Source organism: Magnolia sinica, chromosome 12, assembly GCF_029962835.1.
Source record: "Magnolia sinica isolate HGM2019 chromosome 12, MsV1, whole genome shotgun sequence".
Classification (NCBI taxonomy): Eukaryota; Viridiplantae; Streptophyta; class Magnoliopsida; order Magnoliales; family Magnoliaceae; genus Magnolia; species Magnolia sinica.
In genome coordinates, this window is record NC_080584.1 from 76,964,158 (window position 1) to 76,988,721 (window position 24,564).

General features: G+C 41.1%; 1 protein-coding gene across 2 annotated transcripts in view; it reads right to left on the minus strand.

Annotated features, from left to right (window-relative positions):
- Positions 1 to 849: 849 nt before the first annotated feature.
- LOC131221793 (cysteine-rich receptor-like protein kinase 10) overlaps positions 850 to 24,564 on the minus strand; it is a 28,838-nt gene continuing 5,123 nt past the window's right edge. Inside the window, exons 3-7 of one of the 2 annotated variants that reach the window (XM_058217094.1) lie at positions 20,607 to 20,806; positions 2,250 to 2,457; positions 1,862 to 2,099; positions 1,596 to 1,746; positions 850 to 1,370 (exon numbers count right to left, since the gene is read on the minus strand). In XM_058217094.1, the coding sequence (XP_058073077.1) occupies positions 1,071 to 1,370; positions 1,596 to 1,746; positions 1,862 to 2,099; positions 2,250 to 2,457; positions 20,607 to 20,806 (1,097 nt within the window). In that variant the 3' untranslated portion in view covers positions 850 to 1,070. The remainder of the gene's footprint in view (positions 1,371 to 1,595; positions 1,747 to 1,861; positions 2,100 to 2,249; positions 2,458 to 20,606; positions 20,807 to 24,564) is intronic. The other variant, XM_058217095.1, reaches the window with a different exon arrangement.

Genomic DNA, 24,564 nt, shown 5'->3' on the forward strand with positions numbered 1-24,564 from the left:
CGGATTCGAACAAGCTTCAAATCTCATTCCTCAAACCCTAGCTATGCCTTTGAAACCCTTAGTAACGAATTAGATAGCCCTAATACACCCTCTCTCTCTCCCAAATCCTAATTACACCTGATATATAAACTATCACAACCAGATCGTGCACTTACGCAATTATGCCTGCATCTTCGATCAGACCTTCGATGGCATCGATACCCCATTGAGAATCTATCAATGGCATCAAACTCCTTTAATGCCATCGAGTTGTAACACCAAAATGTTTCAGCAACCAACATCGATTTTTTAGATTTTCTCGATGGTATTGAGCATCTGTTGATGGCATCGAGTGGTCGATCAATGGCATCGACAGACTGTTGTTACTGATAGATTTAAGACATCAATAACACATGCTCCACATCAAAAACACTTTTCGTGCAGACCGCGGCAACCTACATTTTCTATGCATTTATCTTCATTTCATAGTTGCCAAGGTAGTAAAATCCGTCTCTTTGTTGTAGAAAATTCGAATTCCACAAGAATATGGAAAAGACCACGTTTGCCCTTTCGTAAACTGGACATTGCGTACCAATGGACCCCACCAATCCGTCCACGATGGATCGTAATTCCCATTTTAAATGTGAATAGAGACATCCCCAACCGTGAATGCGTGGAATCGAGATCAAATAAGACGCAGAAATATCTGGTTCCCATTGAACCCCACGTGGTACATGACCCAGATTGCACACATGTCACAACTAACTTCTTTCAGTTTCTCTAATGTTGAAAAAACTTTGCATTTCTCGTATAAAAATTCAACAACAATACCATCGAATTCCCCATTAAAAAATATTCGAGGGTGGTAACTTTAAAAAAAATATGTATGTTATATCTTGCATAGTAGCTACCGATGTGCCAAAAAACAGTTACGTTTTGGCCATTACATAATAGAAATTATGAGAAGAATTCTTAAACTGCCCGTAATGGTCACTATGGGCTTATAATAGTCCCTTCAAAAAGAAAAGAAATGGCAGTTATGACCATAACATAATGGTAACTACCGTTACTGAATAGGTTGATAGCTACAACTATGTCCTAGGTTCTAACATGCTAATTGTTGCCTCGTCTACAGAGCTACTCGAATATGGATTAGCAGCAATCGGTCTCTTCCATGTTGAAAAGCCAGGTTGCTTTGGTGAGGGTGGTCTTGCACTTCCGTTTCCCAACATGAAAACAATAGAAGACATGGTGGGCCGATCATTTGGGTCTTCTTGGACACACAAGAGCCCCACATGGATGCACCTATCCACTTCATGGGCCACGTGCGAATCACTTATCAATGGATCAATCAGCTCCAATGCCCTACCTTCATTCCATAGTTGCCATGCCTACAAGAATCGAAAACCAGTTGCCTTTGTCATGGAAAATTCAATTTCACACTAAGGGAAATTCCGAATAAAAGAAGCAAAAAGATGGCACAATGCCTATAGCCCGTCTGTGCCAAACATGATGAGAAGGTTTGGAGCTGTTTGTACACATGTGCCATGTATGACAAATGGAACATAGAAGTTGGGCTCAACTAAGAAAAGATAAATCTCGTTTGGTATACTTACAAATCCTAAAAGATTCAACCACTGTTTGTAAGGATAAAATCCGGTGTTCCGTTTGCTGCTCACAATTTCTAACAATAGCACTCCGAAGCTAAATACATCAGATTTCTCTGAGAAATGACCCTCAAGGGCGTATTCAGGTGACATATAGCCGCTACAATCAATCATTAAATGAAAAATTAGCTAACAGTGTTAGAAATTTGCATCCACAAATGGGTTCGTGTGTATGAAAATTTTCATCACCATGTGGATCCATAAACCGCACTTACTATGTCCCAACTACTCTTTCGGTATTTGCTTCAGTCTGATTTCCTCCAAAGATCCTTGCCAAACCAAAGTCTGATATTTTCGGGTTCATTTCACCATCTAAAAGGATGTTGCTAGCCTTTAGATCTCGGTGAATAACCCTTAACCTCGAGTACCGGTGAAGATAAAGAAGTCCTTGAGCGATCCCTTCAATAATGCGGAAGCGCTTACCCCAATCTAGTTGGGTTTGTTTATTTGGATCTGATGTGCAATTTCATTAGAAAAATTGAATGAAGAAGAACAATTTAAAAGATACTAATTCCATGATCCTAAAGAAGATTTTTTATTTTTTTATTTAAAAGAACATAGAAAAATTCAGAATTTTTTGATATAAGAGGGATAGGAGCAAACCAAATAGAGATTTATCTAGGCTATTGTTCGGCATGTACTCATAGATCAATATCTTTTCTTCACCGTGGATACACCAACCCAAAAGCTTAACAAGATTCCTGTGTTGAAGCTTGGCAATAAGTTCTACTTCATTCTTGAACTCCTCTAGACCTTGTCCTGAGCTTTTAGAAAGTCTTTTTACTGCTATTTCTTGGCCTGGTAATTTTCCCTATGGAACAATTAAAAGCGTCTATTAGTCCTTCAACAATGGCAGCCTCAGTTTTCTCCCTTCCATGTGATGAGCTTAATTATACCAAAATAAAATACTACACAAAGTACTTGCATGTTTGTTAGTAGCATACAAATATGAAGGTTGATTCCTCTACAACATCGTAAAAGCTTTTGTTCTACGACATTTAACACGTATCCAACATGTGAAAGCAATTGAACTGTCTGTGGGCCACACGTTATGTATATGTCATTCAATCCATGAATCAAGGGAACCTCACCAAGATTATGGAATGCACAAAAATAAAGCTATCCAATCATAGGTTAGGTTAGAAAACCGTAGACAACCACATAAAAACTCTAATAGGGTTGCCCACATGATGGTTGGGCTGGGGGGAAAGGAACAAAAAGTATCTGCGGCATCCCACACTATCATGGTTCTGTAACTTTGCTGAATAGGTTCTTCTTTTTTCAAGAGCAAGTCATAGAAATCTATGGACAAACAACCCAAAAACCTTCAAATTCTTGCCGTGGCAACCAACTTTCATGCTAGCCAGGGAGAATAAGCTCTATTTTTTTTTTTTTCCTCTTCTTTTTTTTTTTTTTTTCCTAAAATAGAGGAGAGATTTTATTGAAAACAGGAAAAGCGTATATATTCGTGGAGGTACTGAATAGGTTGCATGAACAACACTCCTTAGCGAGACCCTAATTGAATAAGTTTGTAGACTAAGTTTATCCATATTGTAGAGGAACTGATGGCTGTATAAGCCAGAGCATTTCTTGGCTTTACAAAGCCTTGGATTTGAACTCACTGGACACGTAAGAAATGAGAAGAGAAAGTATGCTATTTTCTGCTTGATGGCTTACAAGCTTTCTGACTTGCTTTTGCTTGCTTTGCTTGCTTCAACCGGATACACAGGATGCCAATATATAGGCATTTGAATGTAATATGAAAAGACAAAACTGCTCCTACTGGGAGCTTCTAACACTTAATGTTCCTAGAAAATAAACAGAGAATTTCATCTTCCAAAACAACTACATGAGAACTCTTGCTGTGCATTGGAAGATGAACAACCACAGTAAATGCAGGGCTTTGGTTTGCATTTCTAATACTCTCCTTCAAACCAAAACCAGCTTCATTCCGAGCATCGTTCTTAGTCGTTTGAATACATCTGTCGGCAATACCTTTGTGAAAATATCTGCCACCTGTTCCGTAGTATAACAATACTCCAATTTCATCGTTTTCTACTTCACATGATCTCTCAAAAAATGGTATCGGGTATCAATGTGTTTTCTTCTTCCATGCTGCACTGGATTTTTGGCTAGCTCGATTGCCGACTTATTATCCACATATATGACTGTGGATCCTTCCTGTGGATGCTTCAGCTCCTTTAGTAGGTTTCTCAACCAAATTTCCTCACAGACAGTGGACGATGCTGCCATGTACTCTGCTTCACATGTGAACAAGGCGACCACACTCTGCTTCTTCGAATTCCATGTGAAAGCAGTTGTTCCGAGATAGAATACATAACCAGTGGTGCTCTTTCTTTCATCTTGGTCACCTTCTCAATCACTGTCTGAGTATACATGCAGTGTTGCTTCATCATCGTATGGATAGAAAAGACCGAATTTCAATGTTCCTTTGACATACTAAAGGATTCTTTTTGCGGCTAGCCAGTGTGATTCTTTTGGTGCTTCCATATATGTACTTAGAAGCCCAACACTGTAGATGATATCCGACCTTGTAATTGTGAGGTACCTTAGACTTCCAATCAGACTCTTGAACATAGTCGAGTCAACGCTTCTTCCTTCTCCGTCCTTTATCAGTTTTAAGCCTGTTGCTATAAGTGTGTTAACGGCATTGCAATCGACCATCTTGAACTTTTCAAGCAATTCCTTAGCATACTTCTTCTGAGATATATAAATGCCACCATGTTGTTACTTCACTTTAATGCCCAGAAAAAAGGACATCAGACTTCCGTCGGTCATCTCGAACTCCTTAAACATGGCCTTCTTGAATTCATCAAACATCGGTCGGTTGTTTCCTGTAAACAGCAAATCATCAACATACAGGCATGCTATAAGCATATCGCCATGAGTATTCTTCTTGATGTAAACTACATGCTCATCTGGACATTGGGTGAAGCCGTTTTCTTGAAGATAGTTATCAATGCGTGCATTCCAAGCACGTGGAGCTTGTTTCAACCCATAGAGAGCTTTCTTTAGTTGATACACCTTGTGTTCCTCCCCTTGCATAACAAAGCCTTCAGGTTAGTCAATATAGACCTCTTCTTCCAAAATTCCATTTGGGAATGCAGATTTCACATCCAGTTGGTAGATCATCCAACTGTGATGGGCTGCAAGGGAGATAATCATCCTCACAGTGTCAAGGCGAGCAACAGGAGCAAACACATTTTCATAGTTCACCCCATACTTCTGTTTATAGCCCTTTATTACAAGCCTTGCCTTGTAGCAATTAATCTCACCATCAGCATTTTGCTTGATCTTGTACACCCATTTGACGCCAATAGTTTTCTGGCCATTAGGAAGCATAGTCAACTCCCATGTGTCATTTTTCTCAATAACATGAATTTCTTCTTTCATAGCGATTCTCCAACATTCTTCTTTTATGGCCTCCTGAAACGTCAGAGGCTCATGATCTGCATACAAGCAAAAAAGATTGACCTCTTCAGTTTACTCATAGATGTCGCTTAAGCTTTTCATTTTTATAGGTGCCATGGGTGAGGATGAGCTGACCGAATTTTGACTTGATGGAGTGCTTTCAGGAGTGATGGAATGTACTCCTAGACTTCTGTGTATTGATAATGTGTTCACTCCCCAAGTATAGGGTTGTGATGTAGTAATAAACTCGGTGAGACCGAGGTCAAATCCCAAGGGACTGAAACCTGTACGTAATCTGAAACTAAATAAAACTAGAACTAGATTAAGATGCAATCTAAATCAAGTGAATATGAGGGAATAATTGTGAATAGATTAATTAAAAACTATTAAAAATAAAGGTGGGAACTAGGGTGCCAAGGATCCACTTGTAGCAATTGGGAAGTTACCTTGTTTTGATTCAAGGACACAACTGGAATCAGAGTCCCATCCTATCTAGTTGGTAAGAAGAGATTTGTTAAATCTCTGAATGTCTCATGGATCTAATCATCAACAGATATGATAGGTGTAGATTTGGAAGTGATCCCATCACCTAACCATGCCCAGAAGACTATGGCAAATAACAGCAATTTACCAAACCCACAGCCAATCACAAGAGAACTGTGAAAGTTAGGAAGGGGTTCCGTCACCCAACCATGCCAAGAAAACAATGGTGAACAACAGGGCCTCCTAAGTTCACAATCTCATAATGAAAAGAACATACTCAAAGCTATTGCAGATTTACTGTAATTTGAGTCACAATAAACCATTAAAAACTAAAAGTATTCCTTAATAATCAAACTAAAATTCATAAGAGTTCAATAACCATGAATCAAAGCAAAGCTAACAACCCAATCACACTACAAGCTTCACCTCTTAGCCCTAACTAAAAGGTTAGCTAACCATAGACATGATCAACTAATTCTATAAAGAAAAGAAAAGAAAAACAGAAACACTAAAAATAAAACTCTCTCTTGCATTCACGTCCACAATCGGATGGCCCCCTCTCTCTCTAAACTTCTCTTTTATAGAGCCTTGAGGTCGGCTAGAGGTGGAAGAACCGACCCTGTTTAGTGGAGTGCGAAAGCAAAGGCGGTGGAGAAGGCTTGCGTAGCACCCTCCTTTCGCAGCCAAAATCGGATCCTCCAAACTCCCCTATTCCTATGATTCTTTCTAAAAGAATACTATCCCTTGGGACGTTTTTGAGTGGCCTACACGATGGACGGTCTGGATTACCCATCCGATCATCACCATGTTCATGCAAACGTCCACAAAACGGACAATATCCGAACGTAAAACAGGGCCTGCGTATTTATTACGAAGTGACGCTGGTGGGGCCCATAATCATTATCGGTTTGGAAATCCAGACCGTCCATTGCTCTTTCCTCGAAAAACTGGTCGGATATGAATGGTTTTGAATTGCCGTTAATGCGACCCATCTATGCTGGCTGTAAGTCGTCCCACCGCAACCCATTTGATTGGGTTCAAAACTGGGCGCACGTGATGGCTTGGAAGCTCCTGAAGAGACCTAGGGTACGGTCGAATCCAACCCTTGATCATGATGGACGGATCAGCTTGATCATGTGGGCCATGATGATGGCCCACCGGCTTCCACAAAAAGTCCCACATGAACCAACTTGGCAACAGGGAAATGGTAGTTGCCATTTTTGAATGGGATATGAGTCCAAGACGGTTTGACCGTCTTGGAGTTGCCGTACACGTCTGGTGTACGTGTGCAACATGCACACCCAACTCGGGTGGGGTCCACAGTGATGGTCTCGAGAAATCTGCTCCTTCTATCAATTTCTAGCTCATTTAACAAGGTGGGGCCACAATTGAAACACATCCAGATATCCGGTGGACCCCAGATCGATAGTTCATGGGCTGATCTGTCCGTTAGGCCACTTTCATGAGGATCCACTGGCTGAAATTTGACATGTACGGTTAATTTATGGTCCTCAGGCCATATATGCAGTATCGAGCCGAACGGATGGTGGAAACCCTGTGATCTTGGGTTCTGGATGACTTCCAGGCCTTTTTAACATGAACAGCTTGATTTTCTCGGATCCCTGACATGTAAATCCATCGATCTTGGTCCCTTGGAGTCCCGTCCAATGCCTTGGTGATGCCAGAGCATTAAATCCATGCTTTTAGCATCCTTTCCAGTCCACGCTCTTAGATTCACCTTGCATCACAAACATGATTAAAATAACCCATTAAGCAGTGTCATGTTCGTAAATCCAGGTTATAACTGGGGTCTAATATGCAATATTTGACCGTCAATATAATGCGGCCGTAGAAGGTGTTGCGGGCGTTTACTCTTGATGGTCATGCCTTTCTTCATGTTCTTCTGTTTCGACTAGAATATCTTTGGTCGATTCTTCATCGTTCCATTTCCAAGCTTCTTCCTCACTAAAGACTACATCTCTACTCGTCACTACTTTATTGGTTACTGAATTGTAGAACTTGTAGGCTTTAGATCCTTCACTGTAGCCAATGAAGATGCATTTTTCACCCCGATCATCAAGCTTCCTTCTTCTTGCTTCTAGAACTTGAGCGTAGGTGACACACCCAAAGATCCTTAGGTGCGCCACACTCGGTTTGTAGCCACTCCATGCGTCCTATGGTGTCATGTTTCTGACGCTCTTGGTTGGACACCAATTGAGCAGGTAGGCAGTACATGTAATTGCCTCTGCCCAAAAGCTCTTTGGTAGGCCTTTCTCCTTTAGCATGGTCCTCGTCATGACAAGGATGGTGCAGTTCTTTCGTTCTGTAATGTCATTCTGCTGTGGCATGTAAGTTGCAGTGTGTTATTGCTTAATTCGATGTTCCCTGCAAAAATCTCGAAATGCATTTGAGGTTTACTCTCCACCTCTGTCAGATCTGAGTACTTTAGTTTTGTGACCACTTTTTTTTTTAATTCTAAAAGGGATAGACTTTACAAGGCTTTGCACAAAAGAAAGCTATCGGACCCCTCACAACAAAATAAAGAGGGGCGGACCGAAAAAAGGGGGGACAGGCGTCCACCAAACTACCAGAAAAGGCAAAGGAAAAGAAAAAAGGGAAAACAGAGACCAAGTTAGGTAATTGATCTGATCAAACCAAGGCCGGCCCTATCCAAGAATATTATTCCTCGAACGAGAAGAAGAAAGGAAGTCAAATGAAGGTAAATCGAAGACTGTTGAAGGCGACTCCCTTCCTTTGCCATACCATCAACTGGACCGTTACCTTCTCTAAGAATGTGAGCAAAAGAAAAATCACCCAGCCGATGAAGACGGTTGATTCTAGACAACCAAGGATTCCACTTCCAATGAGGCTTAGATTAATTTGTGAGGCTGTGAAACACCAATCTTGAATCAGTTTCGATTATTACCCTTTCCAAACCTTTATCCAAACAGAGCGTCATCCCGTCGTGAATAGCACGAAGTTCCGTCATATTATTTGAACCGACCCCGTATGTCGCATTGAAGCCGAATAGAAAAGTACCCTTGTCGTTCCTGCAGATGCCAACCCCACCTGAGGGCCCGGGATTAACTAGCGCCATCGACGTTTAATTTGACCCAACCTGGGGACGGCTGCCTCCATTTCACCAGAATAGAGGAAGAGCAAGGCTGATGTACCACCTGTTTCATTGGCCTGAGCCTGTGAGACCACCCAACGTTGTCCATTATTTCCACTCCAATTACTAGGTTTGCCCACCATCTGATACGAGTCACGGATTTCCTGAAGGACATAGGAGAGTTGTCATAGACTGCGCTGTTTCTGGAGCGCCAGATTTCCCAAAAAATAAGGATAGGCAGTGGATCTCTGACAGAGTTCAGAGCAGCCCCTGGCACCGATGCATTCCTCCAATGGTTCAACTTACCTGCAATTGAGTTGTGGAGCAGAGGGGAAACACCACATATTGAACCGAAATAATTCCAAAGTGCTTTAACATGTCGACGAAATAGAAACAGATGAGGTATAGATTCCGATTGGGGGTTGGTGTTCATGTCATCCGGACAACATCCACACCTCGAGGTTATGGCCACGCCTTTTGCTTGAATGTTGCTATCGACTGGGAGTGCATTTTGCAGAATTCTCCACATGAAGATGGAGAACTTTGGGGGAAGAGGGCTGAGCCAGATCCACTTTGCCCAATGGATGGGTGGACACGGAGACCGCAACAGCTTCCAGGCTGACCAAATAGAGAATCGCCCTGAAGATTCAAGCGGCCAGAAGCACTCAAGGGGATCATCAGAAATTGAAAAACCACCATTAAAAATTTCATCAATTAGCTGCTGGGGCAGGAGGGAGAATACATGGGCTAGAGGGAGGGGGCCAGAATGGCTAAAAACATCTTTCAATTGCAATTCCTAAAGTTCTAAAGGAATAGGGCTTTCAACCAGACGTTGGAGGGGGCCCCTACCCAGCCAGTTATCTAACCAAAAATTGAGATCTCCATTGCCCACCATCCACTGAACAGAGTCTAATAGAATAAGAAATAGGGACCTTACACACTTCCATAAAGGCGACGGATTTGGCAGGGAGGTCAGCTGTGCATTGGAATGAACGTCCTGGACATATTTGCTTGGCATCAACTTTGCCCAATGACCAACAAGTTTTTCATGATTGACTACCCAAGCTAACTTAAGACGATGCGCTTTCATGACTTCATTCAACCTTCTAATACCCAACCCCACCTTCCTTAGGGCTTTGCAATCTTTTTCCAATTCAGCCAGTGGTGTGTTTCCTGCTCCCATCGGACCAACCCCAGAAGAAATTTGAAAAGCTTCTTTCAATCTTTTCGATTACCTAGCTGGGGTATGCATCGCTGATATGATGTGGATGGGAATACTACTCAGCACATGACAAAGAGGCATGACTCTACTAGCTTGTGAAATTAGTCTACCTGCCCAACCTGACGTCTTCCTATCCAAAATATCCACCAAAAACTGAAATGCAGAAGATTTGATTCTGCCCAGGCAAAGAGGGGCACCCAAATAGATGATCTCGTCCCTAGCTTTCTGAAACTCAAGAATGCGCTCGATTGATCTGATCCTGGCTGGAGTTTGGGTGTTGGAACAAATGAATCTATTCTTTCTTCAACTGATTTTCTAGCCAATAACTGCCTAAAATAAATCCAGGAAATGATTGAGATGCAGGAGGGATTCCCTTTTACCGTTGGTGAAGAGGAGGATATCGTCAGTAAAGAGTAAATGGGAGGTGATGGAGCAGCCCCGACGCATGGCAAACTGATGGCAACCGCCACTTGCAATCATAAGATTGAGATTCACCGAAAAAGTCTCCATAGCAATGATAAATAGCGCAGGGGAGAGAGGGTCCCCTTGTCTTAAACCCCTGTGAGAATTGAAGAAGCCCGTCGGCTCTCCATTGATAAGGATGGAGAACCAGTTGTTCCCCCAGCAGCTCTCTATGATTTGGACCCATCTCTGGTTGAAACTGAATTTAAGGAGCACTTGTTTCAAATAATCTCAATTCACCCTATCATAAGCTTTCTCAAGGTCTAGCTTGAGAATGAGATTGCAAACCCCCCCCCCCCCCCCCGAGCTTTTCTATTAATGTCCCGGATCATCTCTTGGGCTAGTGCAATGTTCTTGACTATCGATCTCCCCTGAATGAAAGCTCCTTGTTCTTGTGAAATCATCTTAGGTAAAAGTGAGCTTAATCTGTTAGCTAATAGCTTAGCAAAAATTTTATAGATTACATTATACAAGCTAATAGGCCGAAAATTCGCAAAAGAAGCCGTTGACGGAGCCTTTGAGATAAGGCAAATGAGGTTAGAAGTAAAAGCTCTAGGGAGAGTGTTCCCAACCAAGAAGGCTCTTGCCGCTTGAAGGATGTCGTTTCCAACAACGTCCTAATAGGAAGAGTAGAAGGCCACCGAGAAACCATCAGGACCCGCAGCCCCGTCGCTAGGAATAGTAAATGCCGCTGCTTTGACCTCTTCCATGGACGGAGGGGCCAATAAGGAGTCATTATCCATCTGGTTAATCACCTGGGAGATAGCCTGGAGGAAGTCAGGATTCAAAGAGATGGGTTCGGCTTGAAAAAGGTCCTCAAAAAATCTGACTGCTTCAAACTTGATGTCTTGAATAGAAGAGACCAAAACCCTAGCCGCATTTCTGATGGAGGTAATGGACGCCCTTCTAAGCCTTTCATTGACAGACGAATGAAAGAATTTTGTATTTTTATCTCCCTCAACAAGCCAAGAATTTCTAGATTTTTGTTTCCAAAAAACCTCCTTCATGAGTTGAAGCTGGCTGAGCTTTTAATTAGCTTCCATATATTGATGGGAGAGATCTATGGAGGGGCCAAATTACATGTTGTAGTCAATTCCTTTGAGCTCCTCTTCCGTTTTCTGGATTTGAGAAAAGATATTTCCAAAAGTTTCCTTGTTCCACACTTTTAACAGTTGTTTTATTTTTTTCAACTTCAATTGAATATTGATCAACGGCTGAGGAGAGCATTCTCCCATCCAAGCCTTTTGGATTAGCTGATGGAAGAAATCATGCAGCGTCCACATTTTGAGGAATTTGAAAGGCTTGACCTTTGGGGGAGCTTGGGAGGGGAAAGCGAGACGCAGTGGCGCATGGTCGGAGTTGATTCTGGGGAGATGTTCAACGTGAAACAGCAGAAATGAAGATACCAGCTGGAGTTGAGGAGCACTTTGTCCAGCCTTGCCCAAATATGGGCAATGCCCTCTCGATTGTTGCACCAAGTAAATTAGTTTCCCACGAACCCTGCGTCAATCAGGCCGGCGTTGTGGATCATCTCAGCAAAGTCCGCCATGCTAGAAGAATCGGTAGCACGGCTCCCTCTCCTTTCTGCTAAATTTGCCACCACATTGTAGTCTCCTGCAATGGCCCAAGCCCCCTGGATCGATCTTCCTAGAGCTTCAATCTCGTTCCAAAGCGATCGCCTTTGGATTTTGCAACATCTAGCATAAACTACCGAGAAGGAGATCGGCTCGCAGCTGATAGGAGAGGCGAAGGATAGAGTCATCATCTGATTTAAAACCATGGTTGTCGACGAATTCAACTGATTTTTGAGGAAAATCCAAAATTTTCCCCCTTGCTCACTGTTTGAAACCGAGCAATGAAAGCCTAGCTTTTGGCCCAGTGCAACTCTTTTACCATCAGAAATCATAAGTTCCAGGATCGCCAATAGAAAGGGATTGAATTTCTTTACCATATGTTTGAGGGATTTGATCGTAGGCGCATTGTCGACTCCTCGTGCATTCCATATAATTGCGTTATCCATCCATAACACATCCAGAATTCACTGCCCAGCGTTTCAGTTTTCACAAATGGTTGTACCATTCACTCGAAGGTTCTAATGTAGGCTAAGGTCTTCTAGACTGCTTTCTCGAATTTCTGTTCACGGTGGAAGGAGCTGGAAATGAGTAAGGGATAGAGAGTCATTCTACCCATATGACAATTAGATAACTGTGGATGCAGCGTCGACATGAGGTGAAGAATTGGTTTGCTCCTTAGCGAAGAAGGAGGAGAGGTCCACCATAATGTCACCTAGTTTATCTTTTGGGATGAGGTTTTTAGTATCGAGCTCCTCTATGTCATTCCAACAATCTTGGAAAGGCCTGCTATTGAACCGACTGCAGAGATTGTGAGTAACTTGAAGGGGCTAACTACCCTCCGATCAAGCTTTGTTTCGTCTCAGGAAACATTTGGAAAAGCAGGGAGAGACTTCTGGAATCACTTCAGTGGGATGAGGAGTGGAGCAAGTGCCTGCTGTTGAGGGAGGCAATAGAGATGCTGAAGTAGGAGGGCTTGGCAGGGCTAGCTGGGGCTGCTTACAATTGACAAAGGCAGGGCTAGAAATAGGGTAGGTGTGTTTGCAAGACTTAAGGGATGGAGTAGGGGTATGGGAAGGTAATAGAAGGGTGGTTACAGCAGGTAGGGGGGCTGGGCAGGGGAATTCCAGAAGCAGGGTCGGCTGATAATCAGGTAAAGGGGGTATTGTGGAGAAGGGTTGTAGATCTGAAACAGTAGGTGGCGAATGAACATCATAGAACTGCTACTGAAGGATGGAGGGATTGACGCATGAAGCACATGAATCTCTAGCACTTGTAGTCCTAACTCTATTAACACCACTCTCAGCCATCTTAATCTGCTTGCACACAGAATTGGTCCATAACTCAGGAGGGGCATTCTCCTTGCCACAAACATGCACCTTTTCATGATTCAACCCCTGAGATAGGAGGTGGTTACTGGTGATCAAAGACGAGTCCCTCGCAACTTCAGGATCAACATTCTATCCTTGAAGAATTCAGGATGTATCATTCCCGAATGGTTGTCTGTCTGCATCATACTCTGTTGTGGTTGAACGTAAGGCAGCATTCCACCTAACATATCTACCTCACTGAACGTAAGGCTGTCGCGAGCTTTGAAACTTTTAATGATAGTGAGAGCGGAAGATTTTTCTTTGATGCAATACACCCAAAGTCTTCTACTGAAATCATCAATGAAGGTAACAAAGTATTTATTACCTCCAAGAGGGGGTGTTTCAAGTGGTCCGCAAATATCAGTGTGAACCAACTGAAGTGGTTCCTTTGCTCTTCTGGACGCTCCACTTGGGAAAGAGTTCCTTTATTGCTTGGTGAGTGTGCACGCCTCACACATATGTTTTGGAGCTTTAATAGCCTGCAAGTCATGCACCATGCTTGATGAGGATAAGAGTTTGAGGCCACTGAAATGGAGATGTCCAAAGCGAAGATGTCATTTTCATGAATCATTCTTCACGAATCCATAGAAACACTTCTCAGCCTTTGTGTTAATATGGAGCGGAAACATGCGATTCTTCGCCATTTGGACTTGAGGCACAAGTCATCTGTGAGCATCTCTTATAGAGAGAGAATATTTCTCCATGTGTATAACATACCCCTTCTCAAGGAGTTAGCCGATACTGAAGATGTTATTTTTCATGTTTGGTACGTAATATACATTAGAGATGTAATTTGGCCCACCATTCTTCTGATAGATTTTAATTTTTCCTTTACCTATCATAGGTGCCTTTGATGAGTCGCCAAAACTCACGTCGCCACGAAATCCTTCTGTGAGTTCCACGAACAGTTCTTTCTTACCACTCATGTGGTTGCTTGCACCAGTGTCAAGAGACCACACATCTAGTCGTTCACATGCCTTTTCTTATGTGAGGAGGAGTATGGAGTCTTCTTGTTCATGGTGTGATACTTCAGCATAGTTGGATCATTTATCTTGATCCACTTTGCTCCAACACTCAGAGGCATAATGGCTGAATTTTCTGCAATTGTGGCATTGAACGTTCTTTGTGTTTCCACGACCACGTATGAACTGGCCTCTACCATTTCCTCTTCCACGAAAACTGGTAAACTTTTACTGATTTTGTTGATGGCTTGGATGATATCCACGCCCTCTGCCTCTTGCACGATTGCTAGTGCCACGACTCCCTCGATGTGTATGGTCATTCTTTTGTTCATTTAGAGTCAACTTAGACTCTAAGGTATGTTCAAGTGTTGAACCAGCATTCTTTTGCATTTGTTGCTCATGCACGTGCAACGATCCCATCAGTTCTTCAATGGACAGTTTTTCCAAGTCCTTTGATTCTTCGATCGCCACAACCACATGCTCAAACTTGGTTGTGAGAGATCGCAGTGCCTTTTCACTGACAGGTATGTCTTCAACTTTTTCACCATTTCTTTTTAAATTGTTAATAATAACAATTAGAAGTGAGAAGTAGTCAAAGATACTTTCACCTTCCTTTATGTACGCCGCTTTCTTCACTCGATCAACATCCTTGAAGATGGTGTCAAGGGTATCCCAAGCTTGCTTGCTTGATGTCGCTTCGGCAATCTTTTCAAAGGTTGATTTATCCAACCCTTGATAGAGGAGGAACAAAGCCTTGTTATCTTTCTTCCTTTGATTTTTGAGAGCAGTCTTTTCTTCATTGGTGAAGGTGGCTTCTTCCTCCATAGTGGGTTCTACATACCCATCGGTGACGATCTCCCATAGTTCTTCCAACCTGAACAATGCCTTCATTTGGATGCACCACTTTTCATAGTTGTCCTTAGACAACTTAGGAACTTGTGGTTGGATAGAGCTGGCCATCCTTTTTACTTTTTAAAGAAGGAATGACTGATTTTTTTTTTTTTAAATAAAGGGAAAGAGAGATGAAATGAAAAACATATTTTTTTCTTAGCTAAAAAAAACTTTTGAAATCTGATTTTTTTTTTTTTGGAAAATTTTTTTTTCTTGAAATCTGATTTTTCTTGGCTGGAAAAAGTGCTGAAATCTGATTTTTTTTTAACAGAAATTTTCTTTTCTTAGCTAGAAAAAAAAATTGTTGGCAACTTCAACCAGTGAACTGAAAAAAAAACTTGGCTCTGCAATTTGAATTTTGTTCAAACAGATTTTTCTTTCTTAAAAAAAAAAAAAAAAAAAACTGTACTTGACTGAAAAAAATGCTGGAAACTTTTGTAGAAGAAGATCTTGGCTCTGATACCAGTTTGATGGCTATATAAGCCAGAGCATTTCTTCACTTTGCAAAGCCTTAGATTTGAACTCACTAGACACGTAAGAAATGAGAAGAGAAACTATGCTATTTTCTGTTTGATGGCTTACAAGCTTACTGACTTGCTTGTGCTTGCTTTGCTTGCTTTAACCGGATACACAGGATGCCAATATATAGGCATTTGAATGTAATGTGAAAAGACAAAACTGCCCCTACTAGGAGCTTCTGACACTTAATGTTCCTATAAAATAAACAGAGAATTTCATCTTCCAAATCAGCTAGATGGGAACTCTTGTTGTGCATTGGAAGATGAACAGCCACAGTAAATGCAAGGCTTTGGTTTGCACTTCCTTCAGGAACTAGTCTCACCAAATATACTATGGATATAATATTTAATGCAAACACGTAATTAGCAATCAAATCTTCGTACTAAAATCCTTAAATAAATTTTATTCTTACGATCAAATGTAGGGGAAAATGATCACACCTAGCCTTAAGGGCCTTTTTTTAATCAAGAAATTTTGTTTGATATTCCTCCATATTCTAACTTTTCTCATGAAAGAAAGGCTTTATTAACACATCCAAGGGTTATTCATTAGAAATTACATTCGGGTAGGCTCACTACTCTAAACAATTGTCCAGACCTACATATCACATGCCCCAAGTCTGCCCCACTATAAACACTAATTTAGACCCCTACCATCTCTAATGTAACCCAAGCCCGCTTGGTCCAAGAGAACTCACTTGATGGAGAGAGGGAGGTCCATCAACGCTTGATCGACCTCTTGGCTTGCGAATCACTACCCAATCTCACTAAACCATCCACCGCACAGTTCACTTCCCTTGAAATGAGTTATAGTGATTTGAATACCCCACTTAAGGGCCTCAACTCGGGCCCTTCAGTACCATATGATCCACTCCAATTGACGTTCCTTGTTAATCATATCCACAGTTACTCTAGAATCACTCTTCATGGCTATATTAGTCAAACCTCGGCCCACATATTAGGCAATGTTTTGTATGGTCATCATTAAGTAAACAAGACTGGCAACTAGGTGATGGAATAGAGTAGGCGACTCTAATAGCTCACCAACTTGTTTGTCATATTGAACATTCAATTCCATTGGTATCTCATCTATCCCTTGATCAGAAAGATTGATGAGGTTGATGAGAGCCTTAGTGTATTTTCACTGACTGATGACGATACCCCAATTGGTATAAGAAACTTCAAATCCAAGGAATTATGTAAGATGGCACAATTTTTTTATATAAAATGATGATAAAAGAACATGCTATATTTCCTCGATTCCAACTGTATCGTTACAGGTGATAGGTAAATCATCAACATAAACAAATAGGATAACATGCTATAGGGAGGAAGATCTTATAAATAAGGAGGGACCATGGTTGTTTTGTTGAAACCTTGCCCCAATCAAAACTTCACGGAACCACAAAAATCAAGTACGAGAAGAATGCTTCAATCCATATAATGCTTTGTGAAGCCTTCAAACTGATATTTTCTTACCCGTAGAACAAAGAGGTTGGGCCATGTATACAATCTTCTGCATGTTCCCATGAAGAAATACATTTTTAACATTCATTTGGCAACTAGGCCAATCATGAGTAGAGCAACGACAAGTACTGTTCAAACAATCTTTCTTTCTTTCTTTTTTTTCACCGGGGAAAATGTCTACTCATTGTTAATGCCATACTCTTGTTTGTAGCTGTGCACTTAGGGCTGAAAGTCGAGCGGGTTCAACCTGACCGACCCGTGACTGACCCAACATTAGGTTGGGCTCGAGTAGGATGTGTTGGGTTTGGTCTCGAGCTTGGGCTATCTAAACACCAACCAGATAAAGATTGGGTTGGGCTTGGTTTGAGGTCTCGGGTTGCCCGACCCAACCCGATCCCGATCCTTGTATGAGTTTTTTTTTTTTTTTTTTAAGACTTTCTATTCATTTGAACCGGTATAGGCTATACAGAGCACTGCACAAAAGGAAAGCAATGAGGCCCCTCGCATCAAAAAAATAGACAGGGCCGAACCGAAAAGAGAGGGCACAGGCGACCACCAAACACCAAAAAAGGCAAAAGGAAAGCGGAGGCCAAGCTAGGTAACAAATCTTAGCGAGCCAAGGCCGGTCCTTTCCAAGAAGATCATCCCTCGGACGATAGGAGGGAGGGATGTCAAGTGAAGGAAAATCGAGGACTGCTGAGAGAGGCTCCCTTCTTTCGCCAGATCGTTGTATAAGTTATAAATGATAATTGAGCATGGATCATCTATGTTGAAGGCAATAGGAAATTCCAATGTCGTCAGGTCTTATTGGTCCGTCCCATTTTCGATGACTCAAGCTAACAAGATATGCCAGATTTCTCTCTCAAATAGATTGTGTACTACACAACATGACTTTTAAATGACTAGTCCCATATTTTAGCTTGTTTGTTTGGGAAAAAAATAAAGTTCTTTCCTATAAATAATTATATATATATATATATATATATATATATAAAAATAAAATTATAGGTACAAAAAATAAAACATGTATTGAAATATAATAGACTAATGTAATAACGAAAATATTAGCATATATCCACCCGACCAACCCGATCGACCCGACCGAGCTCGCTTGGGTTGGGCTTGGGTTGAGAATTCCCAACCCGAGGTTGGGTTGGGTTGGGTTAGGGTTAAGGTATAGGAACCTTGGGTTGGGCTAAGGTTGAGCATCAACCCGACCCAACCCACCCGACTTTCAGCCCTACGTGCACTACAAGCTTTGTATTGATCAAGTGATCCATATGATTTTACATTGAAAAAATATACCCATTTACTTCCTGCTTACCAGAGGGGCAAGGAATAAGATCCCATGTGTGATTATTTGTAATAAATTATAATTATGTGGTCATGGCATCCTTCCAACATTGATGTGCAAAAGGTTGAGAATAAGCAATAGGAAAAGATATAGACTTGAGACCAAAAAACATAATTCAAATGAATCGATCAGGTGGATTTGACATATGGGTTGATCGACATACCTCTAAAAGGGATTAATCGACCACAAGTAGAGTAACAAGAGGGGATGGAAGAAGCATGGCTTCTTCTCATTGACCGTCCTACAAAGTAGTAGGAGAAATTTCAAACAGGTGAGATATTGGGAAACTGGGTTTATCATTTAAAGTCATTAAAAATAGTCCAAGTGGGCAAGATTGAGGTATGAAATGGAATATTTTCTACGAAGATAACATTTCTTGACACATGAACTTGACAAGCATAAGGATCATAACAATGGTAACCTTTTGAGTCTCTCTGAATCCAAGGAAAAATGTAGCGAACAAATTTTAGAGAAAGTATTATGTTCTTCTGGAGGAAAATAAGCATAACAAACACAATCAAATATATGGAACAGAGAGTGAGTAGGAGGTGAACCGAAGAGAACAAAGTACATACAAATATTAATAAGAATTTTCATCGACATATGGTTTATGAGATAAATAGAGTGTAACATGTCCTCACCTTAGAATGTATGTGGAACGAAGGTTTCTACAGTCAAAGTATTGGTTGTCTCAATAATATTTCAATATTTTCGTTTAGTAACACCATTTCGCTTAGGTGTTTTTAGATATGCCTTCTAATGAATTATATTATAATCACGTAAATATGCCATACATACAATCCCCCCCCCCCCCCCCAATGAATTTGAACGTAGAACTTTAATCTTCTTGAAATATTGTGTAACCACCATAATGGAGGACATTCTAAAGATTGTGAATACTAATGACTTGCAGTGTAAGAAATATATCCAGGTATATCATGAGAAATCATCTATAAATATCACATATATAAATTTGAAGATGGTCCCCAAACATCAGAATGCACAAGCTTAAAATGAGCGGTGGATCAACAAGTACAAAGAGAAGACGGCAAATATTTACTCTTAGATGAACAACATGAAGAGTAAGAGAGATTAAGAGAAGTTTTATTGAATTTATTTTTTTAATACCATAAGTAAATACGTGTGATAATTTATCTGAATGTGTATGGGTAAGACGACATTGCCAGAGTTTCCACATTGTATTTGCATTATTAATATCAATAGAAGAATGAGAAAATAAAAAAGATGATTGGGTAACTGAGATGTCAAGATCAAGTTATTCCTCATCGCCATTATTCCTAACATCCTCTGTGCTATTCATGCCTGTTGATGGTGGGCTAAGGCAAAGATAGATCTGATATGGGATCGTTGCTGGAGTTGTTGGTGTCAAGACTGGGGATTTCCATGAAAGGGCAACAACGTAAATGGATAGTGCGTCCTGTCAGATTTGGGAAAGGATGGTGTGGACTGTGAGCACAAGTAATCTATGAACAATGATGATCAGGATAACAAGGAAAAGAAAAGAAAAAAAAAAAAAAAAATCAAAGAAGAATGCCCCAAAACAACCTCTCTGATACCATGATAACTCAAAAAGATGTGAAGGATTTTCTGGAATTTCTAGTATATTAATTTAGCCCCAATGGAATTTTTTATAGAGATGTATCCCATAAATGGAAATGAATTACACTATGCATGAAAGAAAGTTGCTTTTATATTTATAAAAAGGAACTAAAATATATGGAATGAAAATATTAATTCACTATCAGTTACAAGCGGTGTCTTCACACCTTTCAAAAACAAATCAATTTAATAAACAAGGCAAGTAATCTTTTTCCAACTATAAACATCATATTAAGTAGACAAAAGTCACCTTGTTTCTTATGGCAATGAATTGCATGTATAGAAAAGGTAATGATTACTTTGTGGAATCCATGGCTTATTGACATATCAAACAGGTGAAATCGAGTTATCAATCAAAGAATCTTTCTTTTTTTACTCTTTTTCCTGCTCATTAAACAAGCCTAAATATTTCTGCCGCAATATATATATATTTTGTTTTACTATCAAAAGTACAAATCTATGGTAGCATGATCACATAATGCAAATGGAAAATTACCTTGTAAACAGGGCCAAACCCACCCGCTCCAAGCTTATTTGCTATTGAGAAGTTATCAGTGGCTGCAGCGACACAATCAAAATCGAGAAGTGGTAGCTCTGAAGTATTCACCTTGCTTTCAAGCATATTAAAATCTCTGTAATGTGTTTTAACATCGATGGGCTTGTCTGCATGAAGCACCCTCTCTGCTTCTCTCCTCCCTTGTTTTAAACAGTGTGAAATGTTATTATTTTATATTGGAGATAGTCATGGAGATTTGCTGAGTTTGACCTTGGATTTTAGGGTCATGATACGGTGATCCAAACTGTTTATGTGATGGGCCTCACCATGGATAGTGAATACCCAAAATTTTCTTTTATATAAGTATGTCAACCTCTTGATCATTCAACTCTTTTCCTTTGAATATGTATCATCTTCTTTAGCTGTTGTTTTGCAGGCCATTGGTAGATTCTTTTGGCTTCGTCTATTTGAAGTGAGATCTATCATATAAGCAGTTTGGATTGTTGAAACATGACCATGGATCCAAGTAGTCACTAACAAATTGGGCCGCATTGCAGCAAACCCTCCTATAATCGTGTCTATAATGAATCACATGTATGCAAGAAATGCATGCAAAGATGCAAAACAATCAATGATTACATACAAAAGGTACATTACGCGGGATTATCGAGTTTTTTTTTTTTTTTTCAAGAAAGATCACTATTTTTCATTAACTAGAAGCCGGAGAAATTACAAGCACTGAACTTCAGGTGACCAGCAAGCCACAAAAAACAAAGGCTCGGCCACCTATCGTAAACAAGATATACAAGGAGAAAACTCCAAAAAAAAAAAAACAAAAAAAAAAAAACCCAAAAGACTAGCCCAGAGGCCCGAAAGCTACCTAGACCCCCGATTCTGAATCGCCCCAAGCCCTGCTCTATCGACACAAATGAGGCCCCTAACCACCTGAGGGAGGTCAGACTTGGAGGACAAGAAGGCAGAATCTTGCTTGGTCGAGCCCAACTTTGCCATACCATCAGCTGGCCCGTTGCCTTCCCTGAAGACGTGACGGAAAATAATCTGTCCGCTCATAGAAAGGTTCCGAATTCGGGTAATCCAGTATTTCCACTTCCAACCCGGTTGGGATTGACCCATCAAAAAGTTGACCACCATCAAAGAATCCGTTTCAACCAGGATATTCGACATCCCAAGCTAAAGACAAAATGACAAACCATCATGGACTACCCGCAATTCAGCCTTGGTGTTGGAGGCAACACCGTATCCTGCGTAAAAACCAAAACGGAAATCTCCATTGTCCCCTCTGCAAACCTCTCCGCTTCCCGCCAACCCCGGATTTCCCCAGGACCAACCATCTACGTTTAACTTCACCCAGCCGGGTAGTGGTTTGGACCAATACACCACCTGAGAAGCAGCAAGGACGCGAGGATGGGGCCTGATTCCCATAGAAGACAAAGCTCGGCTATGGCTACCATCGATAGAAGTGGCATTCGACGTCCTAACAAACCAGCTAATCCAAGCAGTGGTGAGAGCAATAATAGTGACTGACCTGAGCTTGGAGTTTTCGAACTTGAAGGCGTTTCTCGCTCGCCATAGTTCCCAAATAATAAAATAGGGTACAAGCGTGCGGAAGGGAGCTGATGCCGCTGATGGCATCTGAGGTGAGGATTCCCTCCATCTATTGATGTGCTCCAACAAAGAGTCTTTACTGGACAAAAGAATATCATAGATTCCGGCGAAATGGCTCCAGACTGCAGCCGCACAGGCATTATGCAAGGTGTGGTCCGTTGTTTCAACTGAAGGCCTACAGTGAAACTCCTCGTAACAGCAGCAACACCTTGAAGCTAATTGGATTCCACGAGTGGAAATGGCCTCGTCCGGTGGCACCGTGCCCCTGAGGATACACCACATGAGGAGCAATATCTTGGGAGGGAGATTTATATTCCAGATTTTCCCACCCCAGGTGGGGCGAGGGAAACGAGCTCTGCTAATTTCCCAGGCCGTGGAGACAAAGAAAGCTCCATTTCAAGTGAGAGGCCAGAAAGGAGAATCTTACTGCCCAGTGAGGCAATGACCCGCATGGAAAATGGCATTAACGTCCTGCTGGGAGAGGTAATTGAAAACCGCAGAAGGAGGCAACGGGCCCATCAATCCCAGAAAATCCCTCACCCTGAGATTTGAAAGGGAGGACGGCACAGTGGTGAGAGTTCTGTTCATGAGAATGCCGAGACCAAACCAATTTGTAGACCATAACATAGTCGAGTTGAGTGGTCACCATCTGCTTAGGAACAACATAGTTCTATCTTTCTTTTTTTCCATCAAAAAGCAGATTTCATTCATCCATTCAAGTGATTTTCAAAACATCATCCAAAAGAACCAAAAACCATGGCCCACAAGGATTTTTCGTCGCCACCGTCGGATCCAAAATCCACAACATAGTTGTATCTATTCAGGGCTAAACTATAGAAACTTGGATGTATCTATTTTATATATGCACAATTGTATCCCTATTTATATCTTTCTATAGTTGTATCCAAGATTTGAGTTTGAAAAGAAATACAATAATTATTAATAAAAATATCATCGGCAACAAGATTTGAGCAATGAGAAGTAACAACAGGTAACATGAGTGGCGAGCACCGGCAATGGATGTTAAACCTGGGCGAAGGTTTATCTTATCCAATGTGGAGGGGCATGCGATGAGATCTGAATTCAGATGCAATAACTAGCAATTGAATTGACAACATGCCAAAACAGAAACAGCATTAAAAATAGTAATTACCAACTACTTCATGTGCATAAGGTATGAGTGCACAGGATTCAGGTATGAAAGGACAATGGTTTGAATCTTAGATCCGTTGCTCTAATGACAACCAGATATCAGACCTAATTAGAATTGTATAACAAAAAAGAAACAGGTCTGGACAAAAAACAGCTCAGCAACAGGTCCAGGTAAATGATGAGTCCCAGCAACAAAAGCCATGTGCAGTTTGAAAGACAGGACATCAGAAAATAAGTATACTCGGAAAGGCCCAACACAATGGAGAGCGGTTGACGCAGGGGAGGATGTGAGGTCGAGCACTATCTTCCTCAAGAGGATGACTATTCCGAATCCACGGAACTTCTCTGGACTCCTCACAGAGACTTCTCGAATCCCCAAGGAAAGAAAGCAGGAAATATAAATAATTTCTAAGAAATTCGAAATTGATTAATGAATCAATAAAAACAAGTTCACAACCCTTTAAATAGGGATACCAAGCAATAGAAAAAAAATCAGAATCAAACTACAACTAAAACTCCTAGAATTCATGACTTACTATAAATAGTAAACTTACTATTTATAGTCGGTCGTGATGTCTACTAGTGTGCTAGGTTTTCGGCCAAAAATAGTAAGGGTCCTATTTGGCTTCACCAAACCATTCTCCTAATTATTCTAAGCTCTTTTCGCATTGGGCGCAACTCCTAAAGCCCGACGGATGAAGAGTTATAATCAAACTAAAACTTACTATTTATAGTAAAAACAAAATTAAAACAGGGAAACGACCGTCGATCTAGGGGTGTTTTGCAATTCCGGGTTGGTTGGTTGCCTAAAGTAGCTCGTTCTACCCCAAATTCATATATTTTACGTCAAATAACTCATTCCGGATTGCGAGATATGCCCGATCTAAGGTCTGATGGTCTGGATCACTTCGTCGTCGACTGGGCCTTTTCTGATCCATCTTGGCCATGTAACTGTCCGCGACCCACTCTACATCAGCGGTCCAAAAAGAAAGGCTCAAGACGACCGATGAAGGGTCTGGCAGGAAAGACCCAAACTACAAAACTAGTCATAAAATCCATCATGATAGAAATAGGTTCGGTCAGAAGGCACGCACAAGAAAAAACATTTCCAATCTAACAATGTAGGAAAACATTAGATCAGATGTGCACATGGTGCATTGAGAGTAATCAACCTTCAAGC